At 46.7% G+C, this 19493-nt stretch overlaps 1 protein-coding gene across 6 annotated transcripts in view; it reads left to right on the top strand.

Moving 5' to 3' along the window:
* LOC147435352 (uncharacterized) overlaps positions 1-19493 on the top strand; it is a 102472-nt gene that overhangs the window by 38924 nt on the left and 44055 nt on the right. For 2 of the 6 annotated variants that reach the window (XM_086488416.1, XM_086488412.1), the window contains exons 2-4: positions 3298-3328; positions 3408-3421; positions 3525-3575. The exons of 1 other annotated variant lie outside the window; for it this stretch is intronic. In XM_086488416.1, coding sequence (XP_086344542.1) covers positions 3298-3328; positions 3408-3421; positions 3525-3575 — 96 coding nt within the window. The remainder of the gene's footprint in view (positions 1-3297; positions 3329-3407; positions 3422-3524; positions 3576-19493) is intronic. 3 more of the 6 variants (XM_086488413.1, XM_086488417.1, XM_086488414.1) reach the window with 2 other exon arrangements.

Below are 19493 nucleotides of genomic sequence, written 5' to 3'. Positions count from 1 at the left end.
AAATGACTTGGTCTTTTGACGTTATGTATCCTCCTATAATTTCTTGTGCGGCTTTTTCATCTGGGGTGAGCTTAGGTTTAGCAGTTGTGTTAGCTTCACCCTTAGATTCATTTTGAGAGTTCTTTTCCGAACGATTAGAGGAAGATTGGCTAGAAGAGTTACCATCCTTACCATTCTTACCGTTCTGTGGGTTCTGAGGAGTCTGAGAGGTAGTGTGAGAAGACTTGTTCTTCTTAGGCTTTCCTTTGTTTTGCTTCATCTCTTGTGCGAGAGCAATCGCTACTTCCTTGTTGAGATCGATTGGGTCGAGTACTTCGTCATCAAACTTGATGTACTCGTCCAACCCGTAAAGAAATGTCTCTTTGCGCTCATCATCCGATTTGCATAATTGGGTGCCGAGCTGCAACACACGATTAGAGAAAGACATAACTGGCATATCATTTTGCTTGAGACTGCGCCAATCGTCTTTCAACCGCGCTAGATACTGAGATGGCATAAACCGCGCCTTGAGCTTGTCTAGGTGCCGGTCAACTGTGCCTCTTGCCATGCGTGATACCAATTAATGGCATCACCGGCAAGGTACATGGCTGCCGTCAAAACCTTGCTATTTCCTGTTTTCTTAGTTGTCGCAAAGTAAGCATTAAATTGATGCAACCAAGAATGAATAACATTAGCATCCATCTTACCGTCATACTTACTGAACGTCAACTTCTCAATGACGGGGTTGTTGGAATCCGCTTCTCGACTTGTGCTACATGATGATTCTTTGAGTGGTTCGGACTTCGAGGTGAGTACCTGTAGGACCAACTCTTGCATGCATTGGTCTCTCTGCGCCTCACGTTCTAATTCCAAGGCCGCTCGTCTGTCTTCGGCCGCTATGCGTTGGGCTTCGTGTGCTTGCTCACGCTCAAGCTCAATAGCTGCCTTTCTTTCTTCGGCCGCCAAGCGTGCTTGCTCATGCTCATGCTCCAAGGCTACCCTTCTTTCTTCGGCCACCAAGCGCGCTTGCTCGCGCTCGCGATCAAAGGTGGCGCGTTGCGTCTCTTGTTGTAGCATCATGTCCATCATCGACTTGACCAAAGCCTCCATAGGATTTGGTGCAAACCGTGGCGTAGATGGGAAGAGGGAGGGTCGGAAAAACCTCCTGGTGGGGAAAATTCTTCTTCACCACCTCCATGCTCATCACCTTCATGCAAAGTATCCATTCCGCTTCAGGTGATGACCATACACTGAGATCTTGGGTACTTAAGTTCGTGAGGAACTTGGGGTCTTGAGGTTCTTGGGTTCTTGGGGTTCTTGAGTTCTTGAGGTTCTTGAGCTTGCAATGTGTGTTAGAGAAGGCTTTTCTCTTACTCGAGCTCGACTCTTCCCTGCGGGCGCACCCCTTGACGGCCTTGCGCTCACACCAAGGTTGGTTTCTCCCACCTCACATCGATTGGCCGGCCGCTAAGTGCTTGGTCCGCTCTCAATGAGTGAAAAGAGGAACAAGGGGAGGCTGGACAAGCCCTTCTTTCTTAGGTTACCTGTCACTCTTCAAAAACACGATTAGGAATCGACACGCCCAAAATGGACTTGGGTTACGTGCGACCGCAACAAGCAAAAAATTTCTTGTGGTTCTTTCCTTGAGTGACGGAACATTGCCAAAGCTCTGATACCAATGTAAGGTGCAGCAGAAGTAAATGTTGAACTTAGCTCGAGATGAGTGCTGCGAACTGTGCTCAAGGGTTCCTTTTACTTATGGAAGAGAGTGCCTTCCGTTCCTTTAGTGAGATAGTGCAATGTCACAAACAAAGTGAATGACACTGCGAATGAAGGTCTTGCTGAGAAGGTGCAGTGCAAGTCATTGGAACTTCTGCTGCTTCTTCTGCCAGAAAGTGCTAGCGCTAGGTTTCTTTTATAGAACTTAGCAAATTTGCCCTACTCAGTTTCCAAACAAAGTCACTTATTAAATAATAAGTGAAAAATGGATAAATAGGGAAAATGGGTTCTGTGCACTGTAACATGCTTATGATGGGTACTGACTGTCATGCTAATGATCATGCTGTGTGTAACCAGAGGATATGCAACTACTCTAAGTGCCTGGACATGCACGGCCTGCGCACAGGCTCACAAAGGTGCCATAACACTTCCTAAGCTGACCTAAACCCTGGTTAGAAGTAGCTTGTCCACATGTACATAGGGTTAGAATTGCACGTGATAGAGAGACTCATCTAGATGATCATTAGAAACTTGGAGCACATTTTTCCTCATTTATGATACTAACAGAAGATGTGGGTTTTATGGGTTCTTTTAGTGCTTTCTTAGGACAATCTCTTTTCATGTGACCTTTAGTGTGACTTTGAAAACATCTTCCTTCTTTTCCATACTCAGTTTGTTCTTCAAGACTTAATCAACCTTCTACTATTCCTTGAGCAGATTTTTCATGAGGTGTCAACTTATGCATTTCCTAAGTTTCAGCCTTTCCTTTATTATCACTGTTAGGTGAAGAGTTCTATGCTTTAGGTATAGTGGAAGATTGAGAAGACGAAGAATTACTGTTTTTCTTACCATTGCTCTTACCATTCTGCTTGTTCTGAGGGGTGCTTGACTTGTTGTCCTTCGGCTTACCTTTGTTGTGCTTCATTTCTTGCTCAAGAGCGATTCTGACGGTGTCATTGTAGTCGGTGGATCGGAAGACTTTCACGTCGTATTTGATGTACTCGTCCAAACAAAAGAGGAAAGCCTCTTTGCGATCCTCGTCCAATTTACGCAATTGAACACGAATCTGCAAAATATGGTTAGAAAAAGACATAACAAGAGTTCCATTTTGCTTGAGGCCTCTCCAATCCTCTTTCAACGGATCAAGGTACTACGGTGGCATAAAAACGAGCCTTGAGCTTGTCTTGGAAGTCGCCCAACTGTAAGACAGTAGTGCGTCATCCGTGGCATGCTCGAGATGCTCAGCTAACTATGCCTCTTGCCAGACTTGATACATATACTTTGAACTTTCAACTTCACTAACTTCTTTCCTCAGTTTTAGGAAACAATAGAATATATTTGGGTAACATATTATTCAGCCCCAAAGCTTGAAACTTAAGTTTATAATTGGTACATGCATGGGAGAACAAAACATATATCAATAACTGGTACATGCATGGAAAAACAAAACATATATCAATAACTGTGAACAAAATCCCCACAAATAGTGAAATTTAAGCTTTACAATATACAAACTTCAAGATTAAAAGCTTTTGTAGACCAATTTTAATGTCATCTTACGCTTCTTTTCCCCTGAAAAAAATTGACTTTCTGTGGCAGATAAGGGAGGGCAATGTTGTCGAACGGAAGGGTGAGTGATTATTAAAAGCTGGACATCTTCTTTCAGTTTTCCTTATTGCTTGCAATTTAATGTGTTAATGTTTCCTCAGGGCGAATGATGGAGGTGTGTCCAGAACATCTGTATTTTGTGATGTAAAGGGTTCCCTTTGCTTGCTCTTCTGCTTTGTTTTGGCCTTGTAGAAAAGCATGTCAATTTTCTAGTGTAGGTATTGAAGACACAGCACACACAACAAGGAAGGGGGGGAGCAACAATACAGGTGAGTTCTAGAAGGTGTGTGCACGGATAGCACGTTACCTTACATAATCTGGGCCTTCATAATCTGTATCTGACATCATCACCAGTATTCATTCACTCTCTCTTTCTTTTTTCATTATGCTGAATGGTCTTTATTTGCTGGGCTGGATAAGGTTTATCTTCCTGCAACTGCATATTTTGTTGTTATGAGAAGTCAGGGTTGAGAAGCTATTCTAAATTGGACTTTAATGTCTTTAGATCTCTTAAGAATGCTTGCGTTCCGGATTTTTTAGTGGGTGAAGTGTTTTCTGGAAGATTGAATTCAGACTTTGTTTTGGTGTGGGGTTGGTTATCCAATGCTTGCCATCTGAGCTACAAGCGCATCATTAGATTTTCTCAGTGGGTGAAGTGCTGTTTGGGAGATTGAATTCAGGCTATGCTTTGTTCAAGAGTTGGTTATCAAATGATGTCCATTTGAGCTACAAGCGCATCATAAGATAAACAAACCTTTGGTCTCCTCTTTCCTCTTTGAAACTAGAAAAGATATAGCTTGCTGTTTGGAGACACTAGTTATGCTTGTGTAATCAGAGGGTACTCTAAAGTGCCTAGACATGCAGGTCCTGCGTATAGGCTCACAAGAGTGCCAGAACACTTCCTAGGCTGTCCTAAACCCTAGAAGTAGGAGTTAGCTTGTTCCTTGCTTGTCCACATGCACATAGGGTTGGATGTGCTGTGACAAGACCATCCTCCTCTGGGCAGCTATTATGGGAGAGTGCCCTGAGAGCCTCTTGAAGCTCCTTTGGTTGGAGTGGGCTCTCAAGCCGCTGGGGCATCTCTTCATTGACTAAACAAGGCATGTGTGCCCACACCTGCTTTCTGCATGCATCCCAGCGCTCTGTTTATGGCTCGACTGAGAGCAACCCATGGGAAAAGTCAGTCTCAACTACACGCATATCATCAGGCTCTCTAGCAACGGTCCCATCCAGTCTTCTCATCTTGTGAGCACTGGTCTACGCATGGCGAGGACCCATCATCTCAAAAAAGTCACTAGTAACTCTGTCTTCCAACTGGGTCGGCTGAGATGCCTGATGGTGGAAGGGAAACTCATGGCACCGCTCCTCAATGGTGATCAGCTCCCGCCGAGTCTGCCACATCCGATCCTCCATCCAAGGGCTACTTGGGTGACTCTCCTGCATCCATTGTGGCTTCCGACTCTTGGAAGTAACGACTAAGCTCCACAAGGTGAGTGGACGCTCGAGCAACAGGGTTGCCTAGTGTGTCCAAACTCGCTCTCCAAAGCGTCACAACTTGCTCTCTGAGCTCTGTATCGCAGGGATCAGTAGCGTACAAGCGATCTATCTTAAATAGATTCACCCCTCCTACTTTGTGGTTTGAGAGAAGAGAGGCTGTTTGAAGCCCGTACAAACCGTGCATGCTGCCATACATTGGAAATTCTCAAAGTCATACATAGGTGCTCCCAAGCAGCCAACTTAGCTCTGTGTATAGTAGCATGGCTATCCCCAATCCTATCCATAGAATCCTTAAGCATATTGAAGTCACCCTCAATGCACCACTACTCTGCATGAGGGAATGACTCCACAATATGTGACCAGAACTCAGCCCATGCACTCGGATGGTTGGGCACATAAATGTTCAACAAGCCCACAAGTCTACCTTGAATCTGCATAGTGACCCATTGGGCCTTGCTTGGCACCATGATACCTCTACCCACAATGGCCTGCTGCCATGAGTCCGTGTAGTCATACATACACCTCTCTTGATGCCTCCAAGCCCAAAAGAAGTTGACCAGAAAGTCTCATAATGACCATGCAAGATCTGTCCACAATGCCGAATACGGCTCTCACAAAGGTGATGCTCCTAAAGCATGAGTATATCTAGTGTGCGAAGCTCCTGTCAATCTACCCGTGCCGCGTAAAATCTGGGGTCCACCATATTCCATGAGACTATCCTCATGGGGTCAGTGAGAAAAGACCAATGCTGGCACAACAGCCAATCTGGCAGATCTTCGAGGCCTGCTTGGATGGGGAGTAATTTGCATGTGAGCAACCTTGAGAGAGGCGAACCTGAATTGTCTGTCAAGCCAGTCCATAGAGCCACATCCTCTATCTAGGAATTCTCATGTACCTATACATAACAAGGTGCACTCTGAGTGTTTGCAAAGAAACGTGCCTCAATGTGTCTACAACCTGCTACATCAGATCGTGTCACTGAGAACTTGGTCATGGGTCAAAGGGTCTGTATCAAGTTTACCACTCCCAAGTCTCGCGTGTGGTGAGAGAACTCAAGGGCCTGGACATGGAGCCAATCCAACACCGTATGCATAGTCGATTCTGTGTGATCCACCTTTGATTGCCAGGAAAAGAACATGTACTCTGAAGAAAGCTGCCTCAACGTCAAGAGATGGGTCGCCAAAGAAGCTGAAGTTGTAGTTGAAAAGATCCCATCGTTGGCGAATGTCAAAACTGATCAAACTTGGAGGGACCGCCGCAAAGGGGAAGCTTGCACCAAAAGTGGCGTCCTCAGGTAGGGTTGTCCCTCCCGAGCCTGTCGGCTTCGTGGCAAAAGCGCTGCCAAGAGATCTCCAAGTTGCAAAGGAGTGTCCTGCCACCTGAGCTAGTGGTGGGATATGAGATGGGCCAGGAGACGAGGCTGCGGGTCTGGTGGGGGAGATAGGAGGGGCGGGAGGAGAGGGTGGAGGAGGGGGTGGTGGAGATGGCGGGCGGGGGAGGAGGGGGAGCTAGTGGTGGCGAGGCTGAGGTGGAAGGGGTCTCCTTAAAACTGGATTTTGATGATCTCAGTTTTTTTCTCATTGAGGAGAAAGCTGTCTTAGTCTCCCAAGGCAAGGTCCGAGTTTTGAAAATTGATGAATTGCACATGTTGCATCAGAAACTATGGACTCTCTTATTCTACAAGAGGCAAACCCTTTTTTGCTTGGCTGCATTGATCTACTCGTGTGCAGTAGGCTTTTAATAGATTAAGACTGTGGAATTCTCAATTCTCTTCGGCCATCCATTTGAGAGCGATAGGTTGAAGAGAAATTCAGCTTCGTTCCCAAGTCTTTAAATAATCCATTTTAGAAATTAGCATTCATTCTAGGATCTATATTTGAAACAATAGACATTAGTAGACCATGATACTTAAAGATTTGTGAGATGAAGAGGGTTTCCGTATGATGCGCTTTGATAGTCTTTTTGACAGTTATGAAGTGAGATTGTTTGCTAAACCTATCAACTATCATCCATATTCTTGTATTTCCATGAATTGACTTTGGAAGCCCAAAGATAAAATCCATTAATATTTAGAAATCAAAAAATTTTAGCGAGCGAAACTTGCCATGAAACAAGGGTGAAAGAGAGGGGGAAAAAGGGGGAAAGAGGAAAATTTTGTAGACACAAGTATACACCACACGCGTTTTGCTATTAGCTCATTAGTGGTGCAAACTATATAAAAGGGAGGGAGGGGTTATAAGTTGGAGGATTTGTTAGGAGGACAAGTTTCCAAGATGCAAGGTACAAAATTTTATAGTGGAGGAGGGTAGGGGACAAGGTTGGACCGTATGTACGTACGGGCTGGATCCGCACGGTACGTCTGTACAGTACGGATCGGTACCATACGGATTCAATCCGTACAAGTTTTTTTTTTTTTTGGGTGGTGGTGGTGGTGGTTTCTCCCTCCTCTTAAGTTCCATTGCTATTATTGACATGTGGTATTGTGTCCCAAGTTCATATCATGGACCATGGTAGGTCACTTGATTGATGTTTATGCCATATAGACATACAAAGTGATATATTTGTAGGCTTCTCTCATGAAATTCCTATTTTCTTTCTAATTTTTAAGGGATTTTTACCTTTCATTTTGTAGGAAGTGAGGGATAATTTGAGATGATGGAGTAGAGAAGGGATTATACAAAGGGCAACGGTGGTGTAGAAACTTGCGAGTAGGTGAGAGGGTCCATGAGGTGGAGTAGGGCTTCATTAGTGTACCAAGTTTTGGAGAGGATAACGGGCTTGAGATTCTTATCCGCCGGTTTGACCACTATGGTATGGTCATTCTTCGGGGAAGGCATGGATTCTATCAAAAAGGGTTTAAAATGGAAAGGAGGATACGAAGCAAGGAGGAGTTCCAAGGGAGTGAAAAGATAGAGCAATGAAGAGGATTTCCATATGATGCGTTTTGATAGTCTTTTTGACAAGTATAAAATGAGGTTCTTTGCTAAACCTTATCAACTATCGTCCATATTTTTGTATTCCCATAAATTGACTTTGGAAGCCCAAAGATAAATATAATTTTCCATGGAGAATTAGAAATAGGTATTGGTTGTAACAAACCAGGTTGCTTCCCTCTATTATACTGAATCTTTTGGTGTACAAGACATTGAGACACATAGTCTTGAATTCCCTTTTTCACTATGGGCCAATAAAAGTATGTCTAAATTGCATTCGTTGCAACTTGAATTGCATGATGCCAATCGCAAGGAGGGGCATGTGATTCAATCGAATCTTCTTTCTTAAAGAGTGACTAATGTTTTTTTTTCCCCGAGAAAGAGATCCTTCTATTAGTTAATGAAACTGCCCATAGGGCTACAACCACCTCTTCAAGAGAGGGCTACAACAACCATGATGGGGAGACTCTCCCAATGAAACAACAACATATGTACAATGAGGCTAAATCAAGAGATGCGAGGAGGGAAAAGCCACATAGGTGGTCGGTAGTGCCATCGGAGTACACCCTGGACCATGGTGTAGAAAGGCCCAGGACGCCAGAGTCGAAGGAAAGCCTCTCTGTGCTCCCGTATGCGGTTGAAGCTGCCCTGTAGTCTCTCTAGCTGTCCTCTGAGAGTGTGGATCAGCTCTAGGCAAAGATCCCAAACAGTCTCTGCTGGTGGCACAGGGCGAGCCTCAAAGATGCGGAAGCAACGGGCCCGGCAGATGAACCAGAGTGTCAGGCCACTGATGAGCTCCCAAAACTCCTCTCTCTCACTGCACCACTCCTGTGGAGTAAGCTCTGTGGCAGGCTGGAGTGTAGGTCGCCCCCCCTGCATCACTATCATCCTGCTGGTGGAAAATAGCTCAAACTGAAGTGCCGGGCCCGTGAGGGTGGACCAAGCCGCTACTCCCCAAGTGTACCGTCGAGCCGTGGAGAGAGCAGGCATCAGACGAAGAACACAAAGCCACACCTGCTGTGCCAAAGGACAGTCCCAAGACAGTGACGCTGACTCTCCACAAGATGGTCACAAGCTGCTTATGCGGCCGAGAGACCACTATGCACTAGCCAGCTCCCAATTGCTGTAGCTCTGTGTGCGACCAGCCCACTGAAACAAGGTGACTCGCCTCGGCTGTCTGGAATCCCACAACCTTTCCCAGAAGGCTGTCAAGAACTCAGCTGTGAGACCCTCCTCCTACCAATGAGGTGTTGCAGCGGGGCGGGCCTCTCTGTGTGCTGCTAGTATGTGACGTCCCTGTCGAACAGTGTACTGAAAGAACGGGACACCTGGGTGGTCTGCAGAAGAGAAAGCGTCCCTCTAAAGCCACTCTCCAGGATCCCATTGTACTCGTGCTAGTGGACAGCACTCCCAAGCCCACAGTCTCCAGTGTCCAGTCTCAAGAGCTGCTGGGTCAGGATCAATGACACAAGTCCTCCCACAGATGCCCACCACTCGGATCCTCTGAAAACAGCACTCTGCCAGCTGCGGGGCCTCTACTGCAACTCGCTGTAAGCGTCCCTCACCTTGCAACTCGAAAAAAAGGGATGGAACAGTCTCTGAGCAGGCCCGGACTGAGATGACAACCTCCAGTCGTGTGAAGGCTCCCATCCACATGGGTGCTATTGGCTCGAGAGGTGTGAGCCACTTAGTTGGAATTGCCTCTGAGATGTCCTGGCACATGCTGTGCACCCCTCTCATGCCCTGTAACTGGAAACCTTGCAACTCCTCTGACAAGCCTGAAAATTCTAACCACTCACCTAAAGAGCGCGTTGGACCCGCTGCCATGGGACCCTAGGAAACATGAGGCCGACTACCAACCAAGTGGCCTCTCTAAGTGCTAACCATGGGGTTCCAAACAAGGGGCTGTCGTAGGCGCTCCTCCGTGCAAGTAGGCTGTCGTTGCTCCAGGCCTCGCCGCAAGTGCTCCCAAGATCGAAGCAAACTCACAGCGAAGCGGTCCTCCAGTCTTCTGCTCAAACCAACTCTACGCATCTCTGTGAAGATCCATCTGGTCGAAGGTCGCCAGGGACCTCCAGCCTGAGGCACCCTAGCACAAAGCCGTTGTAGCAGAAGTCCATTCAGGGCTTCTCACCTAGAAGAAGTCCTTTGACTATGAACTTCCCAAGAAGGGCTGTGCTCTGCTGTGCTGGGTCAATGATCCCAAGCCCTCCCTGTGAACAAGGAAGAGTGATGACCTGCCAAGCCACTTTGGCTTGGGCTATCAAAGTGTCACGTCCTGACCAAAGGAAGTTCCTGATCAGCCTCTCTACCTGGCTGATACAAGAACTCGAGAAGATCCAGTAAGAAGTGATGTACCACATAGTCGCCAACAACATCTGGTTGGCCACTACTACTCTGCCAGCCACAGAAAATCGTGCTGAGCTCCAGTGTAACAATTTCCTCCTGATAGACAGGAGGAGGGGAGCAATCTGCTGTTTGGGAGATAAGTCCAAACCAACCTGACAACCCAAGTACCGAACTACAGTCCCTGGGGAAATCCACCTAAAACCCTCTCCTGGCATCCAATCGGGGACAAGAGCACTACCAACCGAGAAAGCCACTGACTTTCTCGAGTTGATCAGTGCGCCTGATGCACAACAGCATAGAACAGAAAGAGGAAGGGGGCAAGAGGACAGCCCTGTCTGACCGAACGTGTGAGCATGAAGCGATCACCTCTACCTCTTGCCAAAAGTACGTGATTGTGTGCCTGTCTATACAAAGCTGACACCCCTCTGATCCAAGCATCTGAGAAGCTCATCCCGCGTAGAGTGCCCTCTAGAAAGTCCCAATCAACTCTGCCGTATGCCTTCTGAAAATCGAGAAGAAGAATCACGAGGTCCTCACCACGGAGCCGCGCTAGGGCAGAAGCCTCCCAAAAAGTAAAGATGTTGTCAAGGATACTGTGCTCCTTGACAAAACCTGTTTGAGTCCCATGTATAAGGCTGTCTAGAAGTGGCTGGATCCTCAAACTCAGAGCCTTGGCAAGAATTTTGTAGGCTGAGTTGAGGATGGTGATGGGGCGCCACTATCGAATCTCATCCAAGGAGCCACTCTCCTTGGGAATGAGGTAAATCAGACCCTCACTCATGCTGTCAGGCATCACTCCTGTGTGCAAGATGTACTGAAAAGCACTACAGAGATCTGGGCCAAGCAAGTCCCAGTACTCCAAGAAAAAGCTGGGAGTCATCCCATCCTCACCTGGATAGCTACCACGGGGGAGGGCACCAAGAGCCGTGTGCAGCTCCTCAAGCTGAAGTGGCAGCTCAAGCCTTTGACGCATCTCCTCAGTCACAAGGCAAGGCATCTGTGCCCACACCTGCTCCCTGCATGCATCCTGACGCTCTGACTGAGGCTCTGCGGACAGTAACTCACGGTAAAAGTCGGTAGCAACTGCACGCATATCCTCGGGCTCAGAAGCAACTGACCCGTCGGGCCTCCTCAACTGAGTGATCTTGGCATGCGAATGCCGAGGTCCCACTGCCTCGAAGAAAGCACCAGTCACTCTGTCACCCACCTGTGTCCACTGAGATACGTGTCGATGGAAAGCAAACTCATGTCACCACTCCTCTGTGCTAACATGCTCCTGGCGAGCCTGCTGTAGTTGCTCCTCCAACCACGGGCTCTCTGGATGCTGCTTCTGCATCCTCTGCAACGAAGCAATGCCCCGTCTGAGATGCTGCTGCTCCTCTCTCACTGCAGCCCGGCGAGCCAAAGACTCCTGGAGAAAGAAACGACTAATCTGAGCTAGTCTTGAGGCCACTCTGTCAGAAGGAGAATCCTGCCTGTCCAAGCTGTCACCAGCGTGTGACTACTATCTATCCTTTTTGTTGATTTCTTTCTTATTATCAATTTACTTTCACTTTTTGGAAACACCCCTCGGGAAATCTAACTGCCCTGCATTGCATAGCTAGTGTGGAGCTGTCAGAGGGAGTCCAGGCCTGAGGGCAAGAGAGCACTAAGGTTGGACAAGGACTATGGTTAGCCAAGTGGGGTCATTGACTAGCCAAAGTGGAATCCTTTGCTACAGAGGCTACATTTCAGTTATGGATGTGGCCACAGTGTACAAAGAGGGTCGGATGACCTAGAAAGATACAATGGCAGCATCTCCTAAAATTTAGGGAACTGCTATTTTGGGACCTGAAAATGTGTTGGCGTCATTACCTCCGGAATGACAAAGGGAACATTTTCTTACTCTGCCGTGAAGTCAACTGGGCAACCGGTTGGGATATTTTTAGACGGCAACCCCGAAACGGGAAAATGCTTATAAATGTGCCAAGTGGCACCTTCTGGTGCACTTGCCTCATGCATCAAGAAGTGGCGCTGAATTTAGGAGGGGGAGAGCCTCATTTTCAGATTTGTCACAGGTTAAGAGCTATGGAGTGCTTGCTTTCCCTCTTATGCACAGTGCGGTGCCAGGAGTGATGCCCTGCACGCTACGCACTGCCCTCTCTCTCCCCTTTGGCAGTATGTTATGCCCCTCTAGTGGGTTTTTCATTTGACCAATGTACAGTTGTGTGGGTTCATGCGCGATTGCCGAGGCAAGAGCCTCTTGCACAGGTACTGGATTAGCTAGCGGCTAATCCCCCCGCAGGTGCAGGTGAATTCGGAGAGGTTTCACGCCAGAAATCTTGTCCGATTCAAAGGGCAAGTAGCCCTACAGGTGCGGGAGCTCGAGGACTTGCTGCGGATGCGACCGGCACGCGAAACGGAGCCCGAAACAGTGAATTACAGCCTGCTGTGCATTTTTGCAGGTTTAGGGTTTTGGCCCTAAACGGACCCTAATACCCCCAGGAGGTTCGGGGACGCAAGGGGACCGCTGTACAGGTGATCTGGCGCATTTTCAGGGCTGAAAATAGAGAATTCAGCGTGCTGCAGATTCTCGCCAGGTTTTGCAAAGTGCCCATATGCGTCGGGAAAGTCGGCCAATGCGTGGGAATACTGACCGTGAAGGGTTCTAGTACAGTTATGCTACCGAAATCAGGCTGGAACAGTGGAAATTCAGCCGAGTTTGTGCGGGGCAGCTTGTAGGGAACCACAGCGTATATTCCCTCTTTTGAACAATAAAGAAATACCGAAAGGGGCGCCTAAGTTAGGGGCCAATCTGGTGTCCGTCTACTCATACAGGTGCAATCTAGCAGCCTGTATCCCTCTCCCCTTTGTTGTGTCTTGAAAGTACAGGTAAAATAGACGACTAATAATGGGTGAAAGCTAAATCAAGGTTTGAAGTAAAGTCTACCGCCCTTTTTGGATTGAACAGGCCGGTTTCATGGTTCCATCGACGGGATTAAATCACTTTTTTCCATAGAAGTGAGCCTTGGTCAGTTTTGGGCTTGAAGACACAGGGGATCATAGACCAGACATAGGGAATTGCAATTATGGCTGACAGACCATATGATGTGACTGAAGAGGTTTCCTCTTCACAGGGTCAACCGACACATGAAGTGGGTGAGTCCTCAAGACCACCACAGACAGATGACGATATATTCAGGACCCAGTTGGCTACTGCTGTGGCTATGTTCACACAAGTAATGCAGAACCCAAGGTTTTTAGCCTTTCTGCAACCTCCTGTTCCGTCTCAGCAAGTTGGGTCACTGGATCATATTCAAAAGCCTGTTAAGACTCGAGCACAGGTGATTCATACTGCACAGTCAATGGAAACACCTGTACACTTGACGGAGAACATGCAGTCTCCACAACCTATGCCTAAGGTGCAAGAACAGGTGGCTGAGATGCCAGTATTTCAAGCTGTACCAGTTCAGTCCGCCACCTTTCAGCAGCCTATAGCTGGTTCTAATGGGCAGGGAAGCAACCTACAGGCTATGCAACAGGTCTTCCCACCACCTTCAGTACACCCTGGCTATTTTGGAGGTGGATCCGTATTCCAGAGCATGGCTGGTCATGCACCTGGAAATCAGTTTTGTACGCCAGGAACAGTGTTCGGGGGTGCTCAAACGATGATGCCTAACCCCATGTATGGTGTCACGAGCATGCTACCAGGTTTTCAAAGCACTCAGGGCCAATTTGGGATGCCACAGGCAAATTTTGGTATGGCTGGAATTACAAATCAGCAGCCAAATATGGTGTTTCCAGGTCAAGTTAATAGCGGCCAAGGAACACAGATGAACCCTAATAGTGTTCCCATGTTTCAGTCACTTCCATATGACAATTTGACGCCGCTGGAGAGGCCAACTCCGTACAAAGAAGGTGGCAAAGGTGTGTCATTCACGACCTTTACAGGGTTTGATGACAGGAAGAAGGCTCTTTCATTCCTCCAGCAGTTTGACAAGGCCTATGCAGGGGGAAACTTTACAGAGGCTTCAAAGGTCCGCAAGGCAGCCACTTTCTTGACAGGGAATGCGGGACAATGGTGGACAACTTTATTGCTTCAAGGGCAAGCTCCGTCCACATGGATTTACTTCAAGCAGATTTTTGCAGCAGCGTGGTTATCTGATGACTTTGAAGCAGATGTCATGACAGAATGGCACCAGCTAAATGCTGCCACTTGCAGAAATCTGGATGATTACAATCGGAAGTTTTGGAAAGCTCTACTTCCAGTAACTTCCTATAGGTTTGTGCCATTGACAGAACAGATTGAAAAATACTGTTGCGGCCTACCCAAAGGATTGAGAAAATACTGCACGAAGACAAAAGTCACTACTTTGACGCAGCTCATCGAGGTAGCAAACACTGGCAATGGTTTGCTCAAGGGAGAAGATTGTGAATTTAACACTGGCGTCAAGGCAAGATCAGGCAAGAAAAATTCAGCCAAGAAGCACGTTCCCAATGAGGCTCCTAAAGGGACTCAGGAGTCAGCCAACGCAAGGAAAGATAAAGCTACGGCTGAATTAGAAAAAGGACCAGCGAAGAAATGGAAAAGACGTTTTCCTCGCAAGTCAGAAGAGCAAAAGAAGGTCCTGAGGACAGAGAACAAATGCTTTATATGTGAGCAGCCTGGCCACATTGCTTACAATTGTCCTACAAAGAAAAGGCCAGCTGATTCTGATGACAAGGAAGACAAGAAAGGAAAGAAGCCCATGGCTGGTCTAGTGCCAGATATGGTGGGTGACAAGCCAAATTCAGATGCAAGTGAGCTTTGCAGAGCATGGGGAAAGGTTAGGGATCAAACAGTGCTTATCTTCTTTGATCGAGGTGCCAAAGCCAACTTCATTTCCCCAGAATTGGCTTCAAAGTTGGGAATCAGACCTGAAGAGATGGGGTATACAGCAGAGGCAGGTTTGGCATGTCCTGGCCATACAGAGGCTGTGACGCCCATCATTGGAAAGTTGCGTCTACATATCCAGTCCTATGTAGATGCTGAAGAATTTTACATCATGCCACTGGACGGATGTGATGTGTTGTTAGGTATTCCTTGGTTGTTTCGTGTACAGGGAATCCTGGATACCTACAACAAAAAGATCACTGTACAGAGCAGGGGAAAGACTCACATTCTGGATGTAAAGCTTAAAGGGGAGTCTATTCCTACTGTATCAGCTTCTGCTATTACTTCTGTAATGAAAAAGCATCTTTTTGCGTACTTGGTTTTTGCACGTGAAGTGTCAGATTGTGATGAATCAAATTTATCTGTGCTAGATAAAGAAAGGTCAATGTTTTTACAACAATATAGTGACTGCTTTTCCGATTCATTACCATCTCAATTACCGCCAGAGAGACCCGAGGACCATGTGATAGATTTGGTGCCAGGCAGTAGCCCACCAAATAAGCCTCCGTACAGGGTTAGTGCGGCTCAGCAGAAAGAGATAATGGGCCAAGTACAGGAGTTGTTAAAAAAGGGGCTGATTCAGCCTAGTTCATCTCCATTCTGTTCTCCAGTGTTGTTGGTGCAGAAAAAGGATGGCTCATGGCGTATGTGCATCGACTACCATGCACTGAACAAGAATACCATCAAGAATAGGTTCCCTATACCTAGAATTGATGATATTATGGACAAATTAGAAGGAGCAGCTATGTTTAGCAGGATAGATCTAAAGAGTGGGTACCATCAGATCCGCATTAGATCAGAGGATGTGCACAAGACTGCTTTTAGAACGACGTTTGGCCTTTACGAATTTTTAGTGATGCCCTTTGGTCTCACAAATGCTCCTGCTACGTTCAATAGGATGATGGACAGAATTTTTCGTCCACACCAGCAGTTTGTTGGTACATTCTTTGATGACATGATAGTCTACTCAAAGAATGAAGAGGAGCATAGGCATCACTTGGCCATTGTGTTCAAAGAGCTACGTAGTCATAGGTTGCTCATCAATGCAAAGAAAAGTGAGTTTTTTCTGGAAGAGATTCACTTTCTGGGATACATTGTCTCAAAGGATGGTGTCAGAATGGATCCTGCAAAAGTTGAAGCGATCAAGTCATGGCCAAATTTGAAGACCTTGCGATACTTCTTGACACAGACAAAGTTATCTGAGAAGCATATGCGATGGGCAAATATTTTGTCCATGTTCCATTTTCAGATTGTGCATGTGGAAGGCAAGAAGAACGTTGTGGCTGATGCCTTGTCAAGGAAGCCACAAATTTCAGCTGTGTCGATTCCTTATCATCATGAACTTGATGATATGAGAGAACAGTATGAAAATGATGAAGATTTTGCAAGGGTCTTCGAGCAACTAATGGATGGACAACGTCATGAACACTATCTTCTTAAAGACGGGCTCATGATGATGCATGGCAGATTGTGTGTCACAAAGCCATTGCGACACAAAGTTATGGAAGAGAGTCATGTCCCACCGTATGCAGGGCATCGTGGTATCGATGCTACAGTTAAAGCGGTTGAGACATTCTTCTATTGGCCTACATTGAGAATGGATGTGGATGCCTTTGTGCGAGAATGCCTAATATGCCAAAAGGTCAAGTTTGACAGGCAAAAGGCACCAGCGTTATTGCAACCACTACCTATCCCAGATAAACCATGGGAAAGTATTGCTATGGATTTTATCTTTGATCTTCCGAGAACGCAGACAGGAAACGATGGTATTTGGACCATTATTTGCAGATTCAGCAAACAGGCTCATTTTATTCCTGTCAGGAAGAAGATAAAGCCAGATCAAATGGCACGCTTGTTTATGAGCAATATTTTCACAGTCGATTGTTAGCGACCGTGATCCACGCATGACAAGTTTGTTCTGGAGAGGTTTGTTTGAGAATATGGGCACCACGCTCAAATTCTCTTCGTCATTTCATCCTCAAACAGATGGGCAGTCAGAAGAGGCAAATTCTACTGTCCTAGATCTGTTGAAGTGCTATGTGTCAGAGCATAAAGGAAAGTGGGAGCAGTATTTGCCATTGGTGGAGTATGCATACAATAATACAGTGCATTCATCAACTGGCAAGGCACCCTTTGAGATAGTTGAAGGTGGCAAGAAAGTTCCTCCCATACTGCATACAAAGGACAAGATATTTGAAGCAGATAAGTATGTTAAGGACATGGATGAAATGTACAAGAAGGTCAAAGTGGCCTTAGAAAGGACTCAGGCAAAGCAAAAGAAAGCAGCTGATCGTCACCGTCGTGAAGTGGTATGTTCACTTGGTGATTGGGTGCTTTTACGCTTTGAAAAGGCAAGGTTAAAGAAGATGAAGGGCAAGGAAAGACTGTTTCCAAAGCTTAGCATGCGTTACTATGGGCCTTTTCAAGTGTGCGACATAATCAGTGATGTTGCATATAGGCTGAAATTGCCCGACAGTTGGAAGATTCACAATGCGTTTCATGTGAGTCTTCTCAGACTCTATGTGGGTGATGTGCCAGAAGATATGCCAGCGGAAGATCAGCCGGAAGTCGAGGAACTTGACGAGATCTTGGTCCCTGAACAGATTTTGGCACACAAAGAAAGGAAAGTGAAAGGCAAGGTTGCTAGGCGTTACTTGGTAAAGTTCAGAAACTATCCACCAATGGATGCGAAGTGGATGGAAGAAGGTGAACTTGCAGAGTCACCAACTGTGTTATCACTTTACCTTGAAGCCTTCGATTTGCAACCTACCTTGACCCCTTGAGTTTCAAAGCTACATGGATTGTCAGTGTGACAATGGCTTCTGAAACAAATGATGTACATGGTATTTAAAGTGAGCTCAAATCAAATACCTGTTACATGAATGTTAGAGCTGTACAGATTGTCAGTTTGGCAATTGCTCTTATGGAATGTCCAGAAGTTTGGTTAGTGCTATAGAAGTGAGTATTTCTTGTCAGTTTGTCAAGGATACAATGATTGCTTCTATTGAAGAGTACATGTGTAACTGCATTCTTAAACTGTCGGTTTGGGTATGCTCGAAAGTGTTACGGGATCCAACGTGTACTATAAGACAGTGGCAAAATGTGCAGCTACCATTTTGTCATTGGAAAGTTAGTGACTCAAAGCAATGGCAAAGTGCGAAGCTACCACTATGTCATTGGGACAGGGTTCACACGCAGGCAATACATGAGTCGACGAGGTGTTGAATACACTAGGGTTGACAATGAGCATGTATGTGTCGTATATGTGTCGACAGGTGTTGAATACATCAGTGTTGACAGTAAGCATTTACGACATAGATGCAAACGAGGACGTTTGAGATTTCAAGAGGGGGGTATGTCACCAGCGTGTGACTACTTTCTATCCTTTTTGTTGATTTCTTTCTTATTATCTATTTGCTTTCACTTTTTGGAAACACCCCTCTAGAAATCTAACTGCCCTGCATTGCATAGCTAGTGTGAAACTGTCAGAGGGAGTCCAGGCCTGAGGGCAAGAGAGCACTAAGGTTGGACAAGGACTATGGTTAGCCAAGTGGGGTCATTGACTAGCCAAAGTGGAATCCTTTGCTACAGAGGCTACATTTCAGTTCTGGATGTGGCCACAGTGTACAAAGAGGGTCGGATGACCTAGAAAGATACAATGGCAGCATCTCCTAAAATTTAGGGAACTGCCAAAAACGAACAACGTTTACTCACCAAAAATCCAAAAGTAGCTCGTGGGTGGATTTGGCGTCATTACCTCCGGAATGACAAAGGGAACATTTTCTTACTCTGCCGTGAAGTCAACTGGGCAACCGGTTGGGATATTTTTAGACGGCAACCCCGAAACGGGAAAATGCTTATAAATGTGCCAAGTGGCACCTTCTGGTGCACTTGCCTCATGCATCAAGAAGTGGCGCTGAATTTAGGAGGGGGAGAGCCTCATTTTCAGATTTGTCACAGGTTAAGAGCTATGGAGTGCTTGCTTTCCCTCTTATGCACAGTGCGGTGCCAGGAGTGATGCCCTGCACGCTACGCACTGCCCTCTCTCTTCCCTTTGGCAGTATGTTATGCCCCTCTAGTGGGCTTTTCATTTGACCAATGTACAGTTGTGTGGGTTCATGCGCGATTGCCGAGGCAAGAGCCTCTTGCACAGGTACTGGATTAGCTAGTGGCTAATCCCCCCGCAGGTACAGGTGAATTCGGAGAGGTTTCACGCCAGAAATCTCGTCCGATTCAAAGGGCAAGTAGCCCTACAGGTGCGGGAGCTCGAGGACTTGCTGCGGATGCGACCGGCATGCGAAACGGAGCCCGAAACAGTGAATTACAGCCTGCTGTGCATTTTTGCAGGTTTAGGGTTTTGGCCCTAAACGGACCCTAATACCCCCAGGAGGTTCGGGGACGCAAGGGGACCGCTGTACAGGTGATCTGGCGCATTTTCAGGGCTGAAAACAGAGAATTCAGCGTGCTGCAGATTCTCGCCAGGTTTTGCAAAGTGC

This window comes from Adiantum capillus-veneris, chromosome 18, assembly GCF_014529385.1.
Source record: "Adiantum capillus-veneris isolate H3 chromosome 18, ASM1452938v2, whole genome shotgun sequence".
NCBI lineage: Eukaryota > Viridiplantae > Streptophyta > Polypodiopsida > Polypodiales > Pteridaceae > Adiantum > Adiantum capillus-veneris.
Note: the sequence above shows the minus strand (reverse complement) of the source record. Positions and strands in the feature narration are given on the sequence as shown.